We start from the raw sequence: 20,631 nt of genomic DNA on the forward strand, positions 1-20,631 counted from the left end.
ATATTGGGCCATTTAAACAACACTATTTTATTAAACAGTTACATCCAATAAAATAAGAGTTTGGTCACCTAACATCTTAAGAAATAAAAAGATAATACTTTAAAATAAAATAAAAATAATTAAAAACTACAAAATTTCAACAAAATTTGATTTTTTTTAAGTTTCTCTTGATTTTTTCCTTTTTATTATAATTTGATTGAATATTTTCCTCCAACATACTAATTTTTGGACTGTGATCTTAAGTGTTTTTGTTAGATTAGTTGCAGTTTTGGCTTTGGTGCTGACTAATCTAATGTATCTACACAAATATATTATTGTAAAAATAGAAAATATGAATTTAAACGAGAGATATGTGAGGGGTGTACTTATTTATGCTGAGCACCGGGTGTATCTAATACAAAGTGTTAATTTAGTCATACCATTTCACCATCATAGGTTAAGCATTCTTGGTAGACGCGGTCGAGAAAAACACCAGTCAGTGTTCCAGTGCCATAGCGAGACAGCTCTTCCTTACTGAGCATCCCATTATGGTCCTTATCCAGGTTGAGGTATTGACCTGTATACCGGAAATATGAAGATTAACATATGAGATTTTATAAATATACAGTTGAAGTTCAAATTAGTAGCCCAATGATGTTTAACAGAGCAAGGAATTTTTCACAGTATTTCTTATAATATTTTTTCTTCTGGAGAAAGTCTTATTTGTTTTATTTCGGCTAGAATAAAAGCATTTTAAGGTCAAAATTTTAAGGTCAAAAAACAAAAAACATTTTAAGGTCAAAATTATTAGACCTCTTAAGCAATATTTTTTTTGATTGTCTACAGAACAAACCATCAATATACAACGATTTGCCTAATTACCCTAACTTGCATAATTACCCTAGTTAAGCCTTTAAACTGCACTTAAACTGCAGCTGAAAACTAGTGTCTTCAAAAACATCTAGTGAAATATTATTTACTGTCATCATGGCAAAGATAAAATAAATCAGTTATTAGAAATAAGTTATTAAATCTATTATGTTTAGAAATGTGTTGAAAAAAATCGTCTTTCCGTTAAATAGAAATTGGGGGAAAATAAATACAGGGGGGCTAATAATTCAGACATCAACTGTAACACTGACTGAATAAACAGTCACCTAAACAATGATATATTTAATTACCCTCAAATGAGACCGGTAGTCACTGATCTCCATACTACATAAAAAAAAACTACGTAAATCAACATCTACCGATTTTCACCATTTTGCGAAACATCTTCTTTTGCATTCAACAGAAGAAAGAAACTCAAACAGGTTTGCGAAGAGTGAGTAAACGGTGAGAGAATTTTCATTTTTGATGAACTGTCTCTTTAAGTGTGTTTTGCATGCCTACCGTAAACTCGAAGAGCAGAAGGTGCAGAGAACCAGTTGGACTCCTGACTTTCCTTTGACAGCTCTTCGTCTCGAAGCTAAAAATTGTATAAACATTATTAGGTTCATTCAAAAAAGTATTGGAAAATGGACTAAGTATCAAATGTCAAATGTATTGTGATTTGACATTGTGTTTCCTATAATCACTTTGTTATTTTTTTCTTTCTTAAATAAAAAAGTATCAAATAATTATTAGTTTCAGATAGATAGATAGATAGACGGACGGATGGACGGATGGATGGCTGGCAGATTATAGATAGATAGATAGATAGATAGATAGATAGATAGATAGATAGATAGATAGATAGATAGATAGATAGATAGATAGATAGATAGATAGATAGATAGATAGATGGATGGATGGATGGATGGATGGATGGATGGATGGATGGATGGATGGATGGATGGATGGATGGATGGATGGATGGCAGATTATAGATAGATGGATGGATGGATGGATGGATGGATGGATATTAAATTGGTGATAGAGTGAGATAGATAGATAGATAGATAGATGGATGGATGGATGGATGGATGGATGGATGGATGGATGGATGGATGGATGGATGGATGGATGGATGGATGGATGGATGGATGGATGGATAGATAGATAGATAGATAGATAGATAGATAGATAGATAGATAGATGGATGGATATTAAATTGGTGATAGAGTGAGATAGATAAATAGATAGATAGATAGATGGATGGATGGATGGATGGATGGATGGATGGATGGATGGATGGATGGATGGCAGATTATAGATAGATAGATAGATAGATAGATAGATAGATAGATAGATAGATAGATAGATAGATAGATAGATAGATGGATGGATGGATGGATGGATGGATGGATGGATGGATGGATGGATGGATGGATGGATGGATGGATGGATGGATGGATGGATGGATGGATGGATGGCAGATTATAGATAGATGGATGGATGGATGGATGGATGGATGGATGGATGGATGGATGGATATTAAATTGGTGATAGAGTGAGATAGATAGATAGATAGATAGATAGATAGATAGATAGATAGATAGATAGATAGATAGATAGATAGATAGATAGATAGATAGATAGATAGATAGATAGATAGATAGATAGATAGATAGATGGATGGATGGATGGATGGATGGATGGATGGATGGATGGATGGATGGATGGATGGATATTAAATTGGTGATAGAGTGAGATAGATGGATGGATGGATGGATGGATGGATGGATGGATGGATGGATGGATGGATGGATGGATGGATGGATGGATGGATGGATGGATGGATGGATGGATGGATGGATGGATAGATAGATAGATAGATAGATAGATAGATAGATAGATAGATAGATAGATAGATAGATAGATGGATGGATATTAAATTGGTGATAGAGTGAGATAGATAGATAGATAGATAGATAGATAGATGGATGGATGGATGGATGGATGGATGGATGGATGGATGGATGGATGGATGGATGGATGGCAGATTATAGATAGATAGATAGATAGATAGATAGATAGATAGATAGATAGATAGATAGATAGATAGATAGATAGATAGATAGATAGATAGATAGATAGATGGATGGATGGATGGATGGATGGATGGATGGATGGATGGATGGATGGATGGATGGATGGATGGATGGATGGATGGATGGATGGATGGATGGCAGATTATAGATAGATAGATAGATAGATAGATAGATAGATAGATAGATAGATAGATAGATAGATAGATAGATAGATAGATAGATGGATGGATGGATGGATGGATGGATGGATGGATGGATGGATGGATGGGTAGGTGGGTGGGTGGATGGATATTAAATTGGTGATAGAGTGAGAATCTGTGCTCTACCTCAAGCAGGTCATCCAAGAAACTGCAAGCCAAGATGTCCTGAATTTTGATTTTCCCTGTAGATTGAGGACAAAACATTAGAATGATTCTTTTCATAAAATTATGAATAGATAGAACAACACAAAAAAGTGGGAAGTAAATAAATAAACAATGGCCTACTGGTTGCAACACAAGCAAACATTTGTAATTTGTAATTATATGCAAATGCCAGTGGTCATAGTGTACATTCATTAACAGGACAGAATGGTTAGAGAATGACAGAATAACATGACACTGAGTGATTTCTGCAGGTTCCCACACTGAATAGTTTCTGCAGGTGCTGTGATGTAAATGAAAAGGCAACATCCGAATTAAAAAGATAAAAACAGCATGACCACAGGACAATTACCAGTGTGTAGAGGATCAAGGAAGAAGAAGAACTTGCGGACAGCAGTGCAAACATAAAACGAGTAGAAGGATTTCTCAAGGCCATCCAGTTGAGGGAGTGTAGGAATTAATTCTAGGATGTAGTTCTCCAAATCCTGTAGAAAAATAAATAAATAAATTAGTTGAAGTGATTATTGGAGTAATTATTAGCCCCCTGTTTATTTTTTTCCCCAATTTCTGTTTAACAGAGAGAAGATTTTTTTTCAAACACATTTCTAGACATAATAGTTTTAATAACTCATTTTTAATAACTGATTTATTTTATCTTTGCCACGATGACAGTAAATAATATTTGACTAGATATTTCTCAAGACACTTCTATACAGCTTAAAGTGACATTTAAAGCCTTAAGTAGGTTAATTAGGTTATAACTAGGCAGGTTAGGGTAATTATGCAAGGTATTGTATAATGATGGTTTGTTCTGTAGACTGTAGATCGGAAAAAAATATATAGCTTAAAGGGGCTAATAATTTTGACCTTAAAATAGTTTTTAAAAACTGCTTTTATTCTAGCCGAAATAAAACAAATAAGGCTTTTTCCAAAAGAAAAAATATTATCAGACATACTGTGAAAATTTCCTTGCTCTGTTAAACATCATTTGGAAAATTATTAGAAAAGGGAAAAAAATTCAAAGGGGGGCTAATAATTCTGACTTTAACTGTATATATATATATATATATATGTGTGTGTGTGTGTGTGTGTGTGTGTGTGTGTGTGTGTGTGTTTGAACACTAAAGAATCTTAAAGGGACAGTTTATTTTTATGTCAATGGCCACCAGTTTCCAATATTCTATAAAAAATATTTTGTGGTCAACAAAAAAAGGAAATTCGTAAAAGTTTGAAACCACTTGAGAGTGAAAAAATTGTGAAATTTTCATTTTTGGTGAACTATGCCCTTAAGAAATTCTAGTACACCCGGTAAACAAAACAATAATCTTTTCAAATAGAATCTTACGGCCCTTTAGGGTCCGATCCCACCAAATGCACTGAGCGCTGCACTGACTCTTTTTGTTGACTAGAAAAAAAGAAGTGTGCTGTGTTTTTATGTCACTAGGCAACATTACCTGTCATCTCTATTTATGGTAATAAATAAAGTATTTAATCAAATGAATTAAGATTAAAGTAAATGATCAAGCGTTTTATTGATATAAATAAACACAAACTACTATAACCAAAGCATACGAATAAATTAAATTGGGTAATGTAATAATAAGCAGGCCTGCTGCTTTTTAGTAATATTGTGATATTCACAACTTGTAAAGTTATACAGCTCCAGGTAACTCGAAACAGCCACCACTAGTCTCTCCTCCATCTTTAAAAGTCTCCGTTGTTGTCTTGACACAGAGCACAACACTAAAAACCTGAGGTGCAGCAGGCGATTAAAACTCTCCGCGATTTTAAAAAAATCCAAACCTCTAGCAAGAAGCATGTTTGGTGTGATCAGCCTGTAAAGCAGCTTTTCTCCAGACATGATATTGTGAGTAATTTGTTTTAAATGTGTTTGAAAGAATATAATCAGGTTACTTACAGACTCACGCAGATAACCCTGACCGGCAACATCATAGAGACTTAAACCAATCCTTGTCTGGTGCAGCCATACTACCAGAGTAAAAAATGCAGATACACATGTGATTCATCTGTGTTACTGTGTCAAAGTCAAATAAATCTGCATAATTAAACGTCATTTAAGCACAAATTGTATAACTACCTTTTCTCATGACATAGTTGAAGAACTGCATAATTGATATCCTCCCATATGGATCATTATGAAGGAGTTTGGCGTAGACTTTGGCGGTGAAGAAAAGCCTGAATGAAGGTAAAACAAATATTTTAGTTAGTCACGAGGTATTGCTCACTGTAAATTATACTATTAGAACTATTAGATAGACTATTAGTTAGAACAATGTATCATCTTATGGTTTCAAGTGAAACCGAGACTATACACTTCCCTTTGACACACTCACTTGCATTTGGTGCCTGCTTTTTCTCCAACCTTTAGGAAACTCTCATAACTGATCATGGCTTCATCACCGGTCGTGGGCGGGACTTGATGCTTATCAAGAAGAAACCAAAGATTCTGTAGAAAAAAAATTTAAATAGAGGTAATTATATGGCCATTTTGGTACTTTTTTATTTCATTTTTTTGTCTAAAAGATTAACCTTAGTTATATTTGTTATATAAAATAAAATAAACACAAATAAAGTAAATAATAAAACAATAAAATAATAATATAAATAACATCAATATAAATAATAAAATAAAACAAAAACAATAAATAATAAAACCAAAAAATAATATTAATAATATTAATATAAACAATAAAATAAAACAACAACAAAAATGAGTAATAAAACAATAAAAATAATAAAATAAATCATATAAATAATAAAATAAACAACAACAACAAAATAATAAAATAAATAATATAAATAATAAAATAAATAATATAAATAATAAAATAAATAATATAAATAATAAAATAAAACAACAACAACAAAAAAATAATAAAATAAATAATATAAATAATAAAATAAAACAACAACAAAAAATAAATAATAAAACAATAAAAATAATAAAATAAATAATAAAACAAAAACAATAAATAAACATTAAAACAATAAAAATAATAAAATAAATATTAAAACAGAACAAAAACAGTAAATAAATAATAAAACAATAAAATAATAAAATAAATCATAATAAATAATATACATAATAAAATAAAACAACAACAACAAAATAATAAAATAAATAATATAAATAATAAAATAAAACAACAACAAAAAATAAATATTAAAACAATAAAAATAAGAACATAAATAATAAATCAAAAACAAAAAATAAATATTAAAACAATAAAATTAAGAAAATAAATAATAAAATAAAACAAAAAATAAATATTAAAACAATAAAAATAAGAAAATAAATAATAAAACAAAACAAAAACAGTAAATAAATAATAAAACAAAAAATGATAAAATAAATCATAATAAATTATATACATAATAAAATAAAATAATAACAATAATAAACAATAAAAATAATAAAGTAAATAATAATGAATACTAAAATAAAATAAAATGCAAACACATTTAATGAGGTCAATGCAGAATGTTTTCTTTGGGGCACAAGCTAAATGATAAGCGCTCTTACTTGTAACTCTTCATTGTCCAGTAGTTCTCTGCTTTTTCTCTGGAGAAACACTGCCCTTGATTCTTCTCTGAGTTTCTGCATTAAGACTTCATCTTCTGCAGGAAGCTGAAGAGAAATATTCAACAGTGAAAATTAGAAGGGTAAAGCTTACACCAAAACAGGTTTGGGGTCAGTAAATATGACGATTCTTTATAAAAGGTATTACTTAAAAAACAAGAATGGATTAAATGTATAAAAGGTGACAGTAAGGAATTATGTTATGATGTTACTAAATGTTTAGAGTTAAGACTTCTAATTATATTAAATGTTATTCTTTCAAAGTGTGCATTCAACAAAGAATCCTGATCTAAACGCATCCACAAAAATACCAAGCAGCGCAATCACGCAGTTTTCTAACATTGATAATAAATATGATTTCTAATCAATCAAGTGACACTGAACACTGGAGTAATGATGTTGACAATTCAGCTTTGGAATCATTTAAATAATCGAGCAAATTTGTAGTAATCTATGCTTCATTTAAAAAATTTAAATAATGCATCACTTTCTGTCTGTATAACATTTATTTGCTTGTTATATTTATTTGATTTAAGCAATATGCAGCGTGTTTTAATTTCATCTCATATTTATATTATTAGTTAAGGTAATTTCTGGTAAAAAAAAATTAGAATATAGTGCAGTAGCTGCAAATTGAGCTGAATGCAATGAAGTTTATATAGAGAGTCATAATATAGTCAATAATGAAGTTTGTGTGTGTGTGTACGTGTTTTTGTGACATGTCAGGACACAAATCTGTATAATGACATAGGTATGACACAGGTATTACAAAAAGGAGGTGAAATATGAGGACGTTGGTGACGTTGGTGACTTTCTCAAAAAGCTTATAAATCCCACAGGATGAGTTTAATCAGTGTGTGTGTGTGCGTAAAATACTTTTTACTCTTCTGTTGTATTTCAGACACAAAATCTTCAAAGAAAATGGAAAAAGCTTTCTCTGATTAATCGATCGATTAAAGTGGTTGGTTAATCGATTATAGAAAAAAAGAATCATTAGCTGCATCCCGGCATCATTAGCTGCAACATTTTAAATCCCTGTTGGAGCCTTTCAATCAGTATTAGAGGTAGCTTTACATGGACGTAAAATAGTAAGACCTGTATACAATTATTTAGGAAAACCCAGAACGCACTACTATGGTGAATTTATGACTGAAGTTTAGATTTTTGACTTTTTAATAACCTTCAGAAACACTAGACAGTGTGTCTGGGTAGGCTTCAGTAAATTATCAAGAAGAAACCAAAGATTCTGTTAAATAAATAAATAAATAAAAAAAATTAAATACAGGTAATAATGTGGCCATTTAGTTTTTTAGTTATTATTTTATTTATGTTTTTCATAAAAAATTATTTATCTTTGTTATAATCTATGTACAAAATAATAAAATATAAATAAAAAAAACAAATAAATTAAATAAAAATAATAATAATAATAATAATAAAACAATAAAAATAATAAAATAAATAATAAAAATAATACAATAAAATTATTATTTTATTATTATTTATTATTTTATTAAGAAAATTTTTTTTTATTTCTGTCTTTCATCTAAAAGATTTATCTTAGTTATAATCTACATGCTTATCAGGAAGAAACCAAAGATTCTGTATAAATATATATTTTTATTGGTTTTTTGTCTAAAAGATCTAACTTTGTTATATAAAAAATAAAATAAAACAAAATAAACAGTAAAACAATAAAAATAATAAAATAATAATAAATAATATAAATAATACATTGTACATAATACATGTCTTTCATCTAAAAGATTTATCTTAGTTATAATCTACATGCTTATCAAGAAGAAACCAAAGATTCTGTGGAAATGTATAGTTTTATATATTTGTTTAAACAGATATACAAAAAAACAAACAAAAAAAACACTTAAATAAATAATAATAATATAAACTAATAAAATGCATTTGTTTTATTTCTGTCTTTCATCTAAACGATGTATCTTACTTATAATCTGTAATAATAATAATAAATAAAATAACATAAAAATGGCCATTAAACGAATATCTTCAAAGGCCAGAGCTAGGCTTTATCGGTGTCATCAATAGGTCAGATTATGACACACGGACGTATAGTAATTGTAACGTTCTGGTTTTTAATATAATGTTCCACCACCACTCACAGTTGATCAGACCATAATCAACCCACCCTGTAGTAGAAGCGTGGGATGTGTTTAAATGAATCATCTTCTCCTTTTTCACCCCCTTTCCATTCAGTGTAATACTTGCTGAACAATTCTGATTCCTCTGCTTTCTTCTCCTCCTCTGTTCTGCCATCTGTTCAAAATAAGGATAGATATGAACCCACACATTAAAATTACTCACGCAGTACAAATCTCCTCTATACTAAATTAGATAAAAAGCACAAAAATGTCATTATTTTGTCCACATTCATAGTAAAATGTTTGGAAATTCGAGTTATGGATGAAATTCTACTATGCAATACATTAATTCAGGGCTTTGTCCCTTTATTTATCAGGGGTCACCACAGTGGAATGAACCGCCAACTTTTCCAGCATCCGTTTTACACAGCTGATGCCTTTCCAGCTGCTACCTAGTACTGGGAAACATCCAAACACACTTATTTACACACATACACTACGGCCAATTCAGTTTATTTAAGCCAGGACCTGAACCTGTGACCTTCTTGTGCTGTGAGGCAACATGCTAACTACTGAGCCACCGTGTCACCCCTATGCAATACATTTTCAAGTAATTCCATAATTCATGTTTATCTAAAAAGGACAAAATACTACACTAACTACAATGTTAACTTATGGCAATCAAATCAGGCAGTTTTTATTTATCTTGATACCATTAAATAATATAATTGTAAATAGATTATGATGTAAAGTTAAATTTTATTAAGTTTTTTGCCATAGTCTCTTTTAAGTCCCAATTTATCCTGTAATAAATAATATCATATGTATCTGAAAAGTTAATTGACATTTTTGTTTAGTTTTGATTAATTCATATTTATTTATCTAATCAAAGTGTTATTTCTCATTTTGTTTGCTTTAATTACATTTTAAATTATTTATGAGAACCATACATTTGTATTAGTTTGTTTATAATTATTACAAATATTACATTACCCAATTTTATTTATTTATTTGTTTGCTTGCTTTGTTTATAGTTGTTCGTGTTTATCTATATTAATAAAGGGCAACAAGGTGTCACCTCACAGGTTGCTTCGAGTTCCAGTTGGCATTTCTGTGTGGAGTTTGCATTTTCCCGGTGCTCTGGTTTCCCCCACAGTCCAAAGACATGTGCTTTAGGTGAATTGAATACAGTAAATTGCCCGTAGTTTATTTGCATGAATGAGTGTGTATGGATGTTTCCCAGTACTGGGTTGCAGCTGGAAGGGCATCCGCTGTGTAAAACATATGCTGGATAAGTTGGCGGTTCATTAAGCTGTGGCGACCACAGACTAATAAAGGGACTAAGCTGAAAAAAAATGTATGAATGAATGAATGAATGAATGAACATCTTTAGAAATAAAAAAATATTAATTTTTTTAATTCAATGAATGAATGAATATATTAATGAAATGCTTGATTAATTACTTTAATCTTATTTCATGTTAATATATAATTTATTTATTATCTTTATTGATACAAAATACTAATTAAAGTTTTTAATTATGCTAAATTTAATTAAATAAAACACTTAAATGAAATTTCCTACCTGGTTTTGCGTAACAAAAACTATCCAACATGGGTTGGGTAACTATGGTTTCAATACAACAAACTATACCATTGTATGAATCTAATAAACAGCTGAAATCGAAATAAAGTATATTAAAGTATAGTATATTGCAACATTTTCATCAAATTTGCCAGCAAAGTTACTATAGTAAAACACGGTTTATTTCCCATTCTAAATCCTTCTTAATGTATTAAATTAAGTGAGGTATTTCTATTTACACATATAAATTATATATTACTTGTACACATTTACACATTTGATCTCGCTTTAGATCTCTAGAGTTAAGTTATTGATTAGCGAACAATCATCTTACCAGGTTTCGCAGAGGCGAGTCTTTTTCGCAGTAAATCTTTCCAATGTGCGGTTTTGTCGTTTGCCATTCTTAAATACACTTGATCATAATATGTTTTAAATGATGTATACACACGACTATTTATCGATTATTAATAAGTTTAAACAGACTAGCCCGGTTGATCAACTGTTTACATCTCTGACATATAAACAGTCAGTCGCGCGAGTGATGTCATTAACCGCGACTTCACCGTGGAACATGAATGGCTGCTCACTTCGCATGCACTTGCTTTCTGTTTAGAAACCAATGACTTTGACCGGATACTGTAAGTTTGGATATTTTGTTGTCTTAAATCACCACCTATTCTATCGACAAATGTGAGTTTAAAAGAAAGTATGCGATACCTGAGCGGTGACGAGCTCAAGACGGTGTGCTTTAAGTACAGAAGGACATTTGAACGCAGATGAATTGCTAAATGTTATGTATATCTGTAATTTTTTATGTATATACACATGATTACTTAACAAAAATGAGGATTTGAAACAGAATACGTCAATTATATAAACCTGTGCACTTGTTTGAGGTGATTAATTTCCATAAATTACAATTAAATTAGTTTAAAAATACAGTATTGTGAGAAAAAAATGGGCTTTGTAGCTATGTCAAATTCAAGGACCTGCATGAAGCATCTATGCACATGGGTTGTCAACCCCCTGTATTTTAGGCCTGATTTACCTCAGCATAACATCACTAATGCTGCCAGATTAATCATAAATCCACACACAAGATTTTACACCACTAAAAGAGACAAACAAGCACAATCATCAAAAGAAAATGGCTTCACTCCCAGAACGAGACCCGCATTCCCTCATTCAGTATTCAGTGCCGGAGCAGCCAGAAAAAGAGCTGAATTTTTAAAACAGAAGTCAGGGTTGGATGCAGAAGATGAGACACCTGTGAGAACCAGAGAATCTCCAAATATGGTCCTTCCTGATCGTCCTCTGACCCCATCAGAATGGACAAATCTCAAAAAGGATTTCTCCAGACCTGAGCTCTTCGAGAAGGTGATGATGGAAAAGCTGGTCAGGGCCGATATAGATGTCAACATCGCCAAATCTCTCCTGTCATTTGTGGTCCAAGACAAGGGCACCCTGTCTTATGAAATCCTTTTGAGGTATCTCACAATTTGTGTCAGGGCCAGGCATCACTCTGAGATGTTCGACGCTTATGACATTATGAAATCCTGCTTTAAGACTCTGGACCTCGGAGCATCAGCACTGTTTATTAAAGGTTTCAGTCAAACTGATCGCTGGAGGGAGGCCATTTCCATGCTGCGGGATATGAAAAAGGCCCTCCTGCCATCTCCTCGTAATTATGGAGATGTTATTGCTGGAGCGGTGCTGCATGGTGATTCTGAGACCAGCTGGATGCTTTATGATGAGCTTTTGGAACTGGGTCTGGTGCCGGGTCAGGACACCTGGCAGTGCCTGTTTCAGAGCGGGATCAGTCAGCGAGGACACGAGGAGAAACTCTTTGATGTTCTCTTATATATGAGAGACAATCAGATCTACCCGGAGGAACCACTGATCGAAACCATCAAAGCTTGGTTTGAGAGGTAAATCAGCAATTGCATGCAAATATCAACCACAATAGCTAAACCCTTTCTAAGTTTTTTTTTGTGTAATAGTGTAAAAATACTCAAAAATGTTTCTGTCAATGTTCAAACAATTATATTTATTTACAAAATCAATTTAATTTTATCAATTTACAATTTCACATCCTTCACATCCAGGGATGGGCAGTATTTATCATACAAGTATTTTAAATATTATAAATGCAAAATAGCATTTTGTAATTTGTATTTAATAGGGTTTATGAAAATGGGTTTATATTTTGTATCAAAATACTTTAGTGTCTTGTTTTTTTAAATACTGTAAAATACTTGTAAAATGTAAGTCTACATGATGACTTTATAAAAGGGCGGCCTCTGATTGGTGCTTTCTCAGATATTTACCTAGGCTTGAAATCAGAACAGAAAATTGATTTGGCAGGTGGTCAGTGCTTAAATGTAATGGCAGTATAGTCTACAATTCGGCATTTAACATCTTTGCTTGATAAATGAGATGGAATAAAATATCAGCCCTTAAGAACAGAATGTGGAGCCTTCAGCACATAATCATTCTCAGTCTCAGTGCTGCAGCTGGAAATGCAGAGGAACTTTAGAAGTATAAAAGACCTAAAGTGGGACTCTTCTAGTTACAGAAGAACTGAAAACAGTCATTCATTCATTTTCATTTTCTTTCACTTTATTAATCTGGGGTCGCCACAGTGGAATGACCCACCAACTTATCCAGCATATGCTTTATGCAGCAGATGCCCTTCCACCCATCACCAGCAAATACCCAGACACTCATTCACACACATACACTACGGACAATTTACCGTACCCAATTCACCCATAGCGCATGTCTTTGGACTTGTAAGGGAAACTGGAGCACTCGGAGGAAACCCACGCGATCTCGGGGAGAACATGCAAACTCAACACAGAAATGCAACTGACCCAGCTGAGGCTTGAACCAGTGACCTTCTTGCTGTGAGGCGACAGTACTGAAAACCTCTTGGGAGAATGAGTAAACTGCACAAATAATAGTAGTTTTGGATGGATTGCTGATGAAGATGCCCAGATAATAAGACAAACAACATAAATATAAGTCCTACAGTGGCGATTACCACAATACTTAATTGGCTCTTTTAAATGCCAGTAGCTGATCTGCAGTTGCTCTTTAAAGTTAATGAAGAGGAAAGATATCGAAGTGGCACATTACAGTGTATGAGACACAAATATTTAATAACACTCCAGTCTATACAGTATGGACTCCTCTTACACAGCAGCAGCAGGATGTACAGTTGAAGTCAGAATTATTAGCCCCCCTGTTTATTTTTTCCTCAATTTCTGTGTAACTGAGAGATTTTTTTTCAACACATTTCTAAACATAATAGTTTTAATAACTCATTTCTAATAACTGATTTATTTTATCTTTGTCATGATGACAGTAAATAATATTTGACTAGATATTTTCATGACACTTCTATACAGCTTAAAGTAACGTTTAAAGGTTTGACTAGGTTAATTAGATTAACTAGGCAGGTTAGGGTAATTAGGCAAGTTATTGTATAACGATGGTTTGTTCTGTAGACTATCGGAAAAAGTATAGCTTAAAGGGGTTAATAATTTTGACCTTAAAATGGATTTTAAAAAATTAAAAGCTGCTTTTAATCTAGCCGAAATAAAACAAATAAGACTTTCTCCAGAAGAAAAAATATCATCAGACATACTGTGAACATTTCCTTGCTCTGTTAAATATAATTTGGGAAATATTTAAAAAAGAAAAAAAAAAAAAAAAAGTTCAAAGGGGGGTGAATAATTCTGACTTCAACTGTATATGAAGTTTATTCGCAAAAACAGATAACGCCATATGTTTTAGAGATATCATGTTTTACGTTTTGCATTGAAGAGTACAATTGCAAAGAATATGATTTATGGAAATTACTGGAGGTTTTAGTAGTTTTCAGAAATCATATTTTTACATTAAGTATAGGAGATTTTATTTGCAAAAAAACTAGATTTATTTAAAAAAAATTATGTTAACAAAAAATTAAACAATGGTGGCTCAGTGGTAGCACTAAGGCCTCACAGCAAGAAGGTCACTGGTTCAAGTGCTGGCTGGGTCAGTTGGTGTTTCTGTGTGGAGTTTGCATGTTCTCACCGTGTTGGAGTGGGTTTCCTTCGGGTGCTCCGGTTTCCCCCACAGTCTAAAGACATGCACTATAGGTGAATTGGATGAACTAAATTGGCCGTAGTGTATGAGTGTGTGTGTGTGTGTGATTGAGACTGTATGGGTGTTTTCCAGTACTGGGTTGCCGGCTGGAAAGGCTTCCACTGCGTAAAACATGTGCCGGAATAGTTGACGGTTCATTCCGCTGGGGCTGCCTCTGAAATAGAGGTAAGCCAAAGGATAATGAATGAATGAATTAATGAATGAATGACTTGCACGGATAAATTGAACTAAAGAATGACAATGTGCACCAGCAAAATAAGCATTGTAATTTTTGACATCACACAGACTTTAACATTTTACTCGAACCCTGATTTTCAAGTGGTTTTTCATAACTGTATAAAATGGTTAGTATATGTGTATTTTCATGATTTGTTTTATTTTTTTTAATCTCTACAGTTTACCAGATCAAAGATGGAGAGGAAAGTTTTCATTTGCTACCCCCAGGTACTAATCTGTTTTAATAAAATGTGCAGGTCATGAAGGCTATGGTAATTGGATGATTGGTTTGGATGTGTGTTGTGTTTCAGTGGAGACTGCAGAAATTGCAAGGCCTCGCTGGAATCCATTCAGCTGACCAAGGAAGAGTACGCTCAGCTGAAGGACGAGGTGATGGAGAAAGTGATCGAAGGAGGCGACGTCTTCAACAAAACCAACCCAGAGGTCTGTCTGTTACTTCATGTACTACTTCTTCAAGAGTTAGAAGAGTTTTTTTTTTTACCCCCAAAATATATTTATTGGGTTTTGTTTGACCTAATGAACAATGACTTGTGTCCTGGGAGCACTGTACAAATGTGGCGGCGCTATTGATGCATGCTCAGGGTCCGTATGCAATATCTAGTGTATATTTCTATGGCATTTCACAGCTTTCCAGTGTGTGCTGGTTAAACGAATTTGTTAATTGTTGCTGAAATGTAAGACATCTGAACAATACAATAAGACGCTAACAAGGATTTAAAAGCTCAAACATCAAAAAATATTGCCTGGTCCACCTGGTTAAGAAAATCTTGTGATTTTTATTTTTATTTTATTTTTTTATGTTTAACAGTGCATGTCAGCTTCTCCAACGCAAGATTGCTAGTCATTTTTTTTAGTCCACTGGCCAAAGGATGGCCTTTGAGTTTTTTCCCAATTGAGTTAGAAGAGTTGATTAAACAAAGATAGTTTCATCTCAATAGAGTGAAGGACAGTTAAGCCAGTTTTGTTATCATAATGTAAAACTGTTAAACTTTTTTTGTAAGAAATTTAAATAAATAAAATGACTTCATTAGATAAAACATGTATTTTTCTAAATGTTTCAAACATTAAAATGAATCTTAAATTCAAGTATTAAAATGATCAAAAAAAAGCTGAAATAAAAATAAAGCTAAAAATTAATGTTTGAAAAATTGCTAAAATGACAACAAAAACTACAACAAAGATAATTTAATTTCCATAGAGTGAAGGACAGTTAAGCCAGTTTTGTTTCATTAATGTTAAATTGTTAAACATTTTTGTAAAAAAATAATAATAAATGAATATATTAGAAAAAAAGGATTTTTCAAAACTTTTCAAACATTAAAGTTAATCTTAAATTCAAGTATTAAAATGACCAATAAAAAAAGCTTAAATAAAATTTGAAAAGCTCAAAATCAATGTTTGAAAAATTGCTAAAATATCAACAAAAATAGTAACAACAACAACAACAACAACAACAAAGACAATATGATTTCCATAGAGGGAAGGACAGTTAAGCCAGTTTTGTTGTCACTAATGTAAAAATGTTAAACATTTTTGTAAAATAAACAGATGAATAAAATGACTGTATTAGAAAAACATGTTTTTTAAAAAACTTTTCAAACTTTAAAATTAATCTTAAATTCAAGTATTAAAATGATCAACAAAAAAGCTGAAATAAAAATAAAGCTAAAATTAATGTTAGAAAAATTGCTAACATTTCAACATAAATAGTAACAATAACAACAAAGATAATTTAGTTTCCAAAGAGGGAAGGACAGTTAAGCCAGTTTTGTTGTCACTAATGTAAAACTGTTAAACATTTTGTAAAATAAACCGATAAACTAAATTAATGTATTAAAAAACACATGCTTTTAAAAAAAAAATTTAAACATTAAATTTAAGTATTAAAATGATCAATAAAAAGCTGAAATAATAATAAAGCTAAAAATTAATGTTTGAAAAATTGCTAAAATGACAACAAAATAGGAACAACAACAAAGACAACATAAATTCCACAGAGGGAAGCACAGTTAAGCCAGTTTTGTTGTCACTAATGTAAAACTGTTAAACATTTTTGTGAAAAAAAAATGACTATTGCTTTTAAAAAACTTTTCAAACATTAAAATTTATCTTAGATTTAAGTATTAAAATGACCAACAACAAAAGCTGAAATCAAAAAAGTAAAATATTAATACTAAAATGTCAACAAAAATGAAAACTGACTATATAAATTAAATTAATGAAGATCAATGAAAGCAATGAAAAAAGTAATGTAGAAATTTTTAAATATATACTAATATCTGTACTAAAAATCTGTATTAGCATAAAAATATATTTTAAAATGATGGATGGAAATGTTTCACAGGTAAGATGGACCTTGTAATAAAACTAACCTTCATGAGGTTTTCTTAAAGGGATAGTTCATCCAAAAAAAAGCAGAAAGAGGAAAATACTCACAGGATGCCCTTAGGGTGAGGAAATCAACAATAAATTAGCATTTTTGGCTGAACTACTAATTTAAATCACCCTTAAACTCCCTCCGCTAGATGGCAGTAAAGTCCTATACATTTTACATTCAGTTTCCCAGATGACTATTTTAACATGTTATATACATTATAACATTCCTAATGCTTTCAGGAAATTTCTCTCTTAAAAATTATATAAACATGAACACCTTTAAGAAAATAATGCATATTTTAGAATAGCACCAAACAGTCTGCAACTACATGATCCACTTGTTTCACCATCCAGATTTAGATGTTGTTCCATGCAGTTTTGAGCCCCGTCTTAAATGGACTCTCTCCCTGAATTAGATGATGTTGTTGTCCTGCGGATGGCTGCTTTTTTCAGTCCGCGGGGTCTATAGATGTCGAAAGCATGTGATCCTGTCTGCTTCCACATTTAGATATGATGCAGGGGCTTTCCAACACATGTTCCTTCATGCATCTGTCGGGTCCCCGTTTAGAAAAGCTAGAAAAACACAAGGTCACAAGGCAAGCGGCGACTCTGAAATTTCCATTTTACGCAGAGAATGCTCATGTTTATTGGCAAACATCATTCTCTCATGTACACGTTGGAAATGCATTCATGTTTCCATGCAAGGGGACATTTTTTACAGTACATCTTGGAAAAACAAAGCACTCAGTTTAGCCGTAAACAATCTCTCATTTGGTCGTGCACATGATTGATGCTGAGACACGAGTATTGCTTGTGTGCTGTTTTGCTGTCGTTAAAAGGCAACACAATGGGCTTTTAGATTTTAGCCCTCAAAAGCCTCTCACATGAGTGACCCTGGAAAGTCCCAGCCTGTGTATGTGTGTGAGAGTGTGTGTGCAGCGCTGCATGGACTCTAGCAGCTTTATGAAGTGAAACCGGTGCAAGGCTGTTAAAACACCCCCAGTCTGAACTCTGCAGAATCGTTTAACAACCCGGCCTAGACAATCATTTTGCCTTTAAAGGACAAAATTTGTGGTGCTTTTGGGTGGCTGACATGCAACTTTGACAGATAACTGTGATGAATGTCTTGAAAAATTTTGCATATAAATATTTCATAACACCTTTGAGATTATATGGAATATTTTGAAACTTGACGAATGTTTCCACATCATATTCTTGAATGTTTAAGGGTTTGAACATTAAAATATATATTTTAATAAGTTTCTTATCCATTAAAAATGTTTATTTGGTCAGAAAAGAGCTGGAAAAGTATTTTTAAAAAGTAAAGCAATTTAAAATAGCTGTTTTCTATCTTTCTATATATTTAAAGTGTAATTATATATAGACCATTTTGAGGGATGTAAACAAAAACAATGGTCCCAGCGTATTTCCTGCCACATATTGACAAATATGCCACAAAATGAGGCACATATTGATAAATAATGTTATGATAGCTGTCTTAACATTAAGTTATTATTGAATAGCCTGTTGTTACAGCCATGAAACAGTTTGATAACAAGCAAGAAATGTTCATGGGGCAATGACATGACCAAGTTGAAATGGTCTATTTATATATATATTTATATATATATAAAAGTTTCAGCATCATTACTTCAGTCTTTAATGTCAATTAATTCTTCAGAAACCATTTTATTATGCTGATTTGGTATTAATTTCTTATTATCGTCACCCTGAAGACTTGTTTCCAGAACTGTTTGATAAATGCAAAATTTAAAAGAGTATTTATTTCATACGTAATATCACTTTTCATGCATTTAATCCATAATTTGCTGAACAGAAGTGTACATTTATTTAAAAGAGAAACATGCGAACCCCAAACTTTTAAAAGGAACAAAACCAGTAGGAAATATTAGTTTATGTATCCAAAGATATCTTTGCTATTAACTGTAATAATCCAGTGACATTCTTGTTTGTACAAGGAGTCTGACTGCAACCAATCTTATTATTATGCAGTATGTCTGAAAAACAAACTGAGACAGACTAATCCAGAAGAACTGTGGTAAATCTCCAAAGCGCTTTGACGGTTAACTGTGATAAATGTTGCATATATGTATTTCAAAATATTGCATAACACCTTTAAGATTATGTGGAATATTGTAATGTTGCACTTTTGAAACATGACGAATGTTTCCACATCATATTCATGAATGTTTAGGGATTTGAACATAAAGTCAAGTCAAGCTTAATTGTCATTCCGCTACATGTGTGGACATATGAGGAACGAAATGCCGTGTCTCGCATCTTGTTACAGTTATGAAATGGTTTGATAACAGGAAATGTTCATGGGCCAATGACATGACCACATTGAAATGGTCTATACGTAAGTTTCAGCATCATTACTCCAGTCTGTAATGTCAATTTGTTCTTCAGAAACCAATTTATTATGCTAATTTGGTATTAATTTCTTATTATCGTCACCCTGAAGACTTGTTTCCAGAACTGTTTGATAAAAACAAAATTTAAAAGAGTATTTATTTCATACGTAATATCACTTTTCATGCATTTAATCCATAATCAGCTGAACAGAAGTGTACATTTATTTAAAAGAGGCACACGCGAACCCCAAACTTTTAAAAGGAGCAAAACTGAGCAAAAATCAATTGAATTAAGTTCACCTTTATTTGTATAGCACTTTTACAATGTAGGTTGTGTCAAAGCAGCTTCACATAAAAGATCATAAATTGAAACAGTGTAGTTCACTTTTCAGAGTTTAAGTACAGTTCAGTTTAGCTCAGTTCTGTGTGGTTTAATAATCACTACTGAGGGTTCAAACACTAAAAAGCAAATCCATCGATGCGCAGCTCTACAGATCCCGAACCATGCAAGCCAGTGGTGACAGCGGCAAGGAAACAACTTCACCAATTGGCGAAGGTGAAAAAAAAAAGTCTTAGGCAACTAGCATTTTCAGCAATAAAGATGATTTTAATTAAATTATTTCTGTTTTTGCTGTCATGAGGCTGTAGGAAATATTAGTTTAAATATCCAAAAATAATTTTTGCTATTAATTGTAATAATCCAGTGTTTGTACAAGGAGTCTTACTGCAGCCAATCTTATAATCATGCAGTATGTCTGAAAAACAAACTGAGACACATTAATCCAGAAGCTGTGGCAAAAGCTCCAAACCACTTCAAAAAACTTGACAGAAAAAAAACTACCTGAAATACTAGAATGGTGGTAATATAATATTGATTT

At 31.9% G+C, this 20,631-nt stretch overlaps 2 protein-coding genes across 2 annotated transcripts in view; one reads left to right on the top strand and one right to left on the bottom strand.

Annotated features, from left to right (window-relative positions):
- The window catches only part of ppp2r3c (protein phosphatase 2, regulatory subunit B'', gamma), a 14,939-nt gene extending 3,795 nt beyond the window's left edge, over positions 1 to 11,144 (bottom strand). Inside the window, exons 1-10 of the mRNA XM_056476485.1 lie at positions 10,948 to 11,144; positions 9,076 to 9,203; positions 6,858 to 6,962; positions 5,668 to 5,780; positions 5,412 to 5,509; positions 5,232 to 5,302; positions 3,666 to 3,798; positions 3,278 to 3,333; positions 1,372 to 1,447; positions 420 to 556 (exon numbers count right to left, since the gene is read on the bottom strand). Coding sequence (XP_056332460.1) covers positions 420 to 556; positions 1,372 to 1,447; positions 3,278 to 3,333; positions 3,666 to 3,798; positions 5,232 to 5,302; positions 5,412 to 5,509; positions 5,668 to 5,780; positions 6,858 to 6,962; positions 9,076 to 9,203; positions 10,948 to 11,014 — 984 coding nt within the window. The 5' untranslated portion in view covers positions 11,015 to 11,144. The remainder of the gene's footprint in view (positions 1 to 419; positions 557 to 1,371; positions 1,448 to 3,277; positions 3,334 to 3,665; positions 3,799 to 5,231; positions 5,303 to 5,411; positions 5,510 to 5,667; positions 5,781 to 6,857; positions 6,963 to 9,075; positions 9,204 to 10,947) is intronic.
- An 8-nt stretch (positions 11,145 to 11,152) lies between these two features.
- Positions 11,153 to 20,631, top strand: part of prorp (protein only RNase P catalytic subunit) — a 41,972-nt gene continuing 32,493 nt past the window's right edge. The window contains exons 1-3 of the mRNA XM_056476484.1: positions 11,153 to 12,541; positions 15,162 to 15,209; positions 15,293 to 15,425. Coding sequence (XP_056332459.1) covers positions 11,571 to 12,541; positions 15,162 to 15,209; positions 15,293 to 15,425 — 1,152 coding nt within the window. The 5' untranslated portion in view covers positions 11,153 to 11,570. The remainder of the gene's footprint in view (positions 12,542 to 15,161; positions 15,210 to 15,292; positions 15,426 to 20,631) is intronic.

This window comes from Danio aesculapii, chromosome 17 (assembly GCF_903798145.1).
Source record: "Danio aesculapii chromosome 17, fDanAes4.1, whole genome shotgun sequence".
NCBI classification, from domain to species: Eukaryota; Metazoa; Chordata; class Actinopteri; order Cypriniformes; family Danionidae; genus Danio; species Danio aesculapii.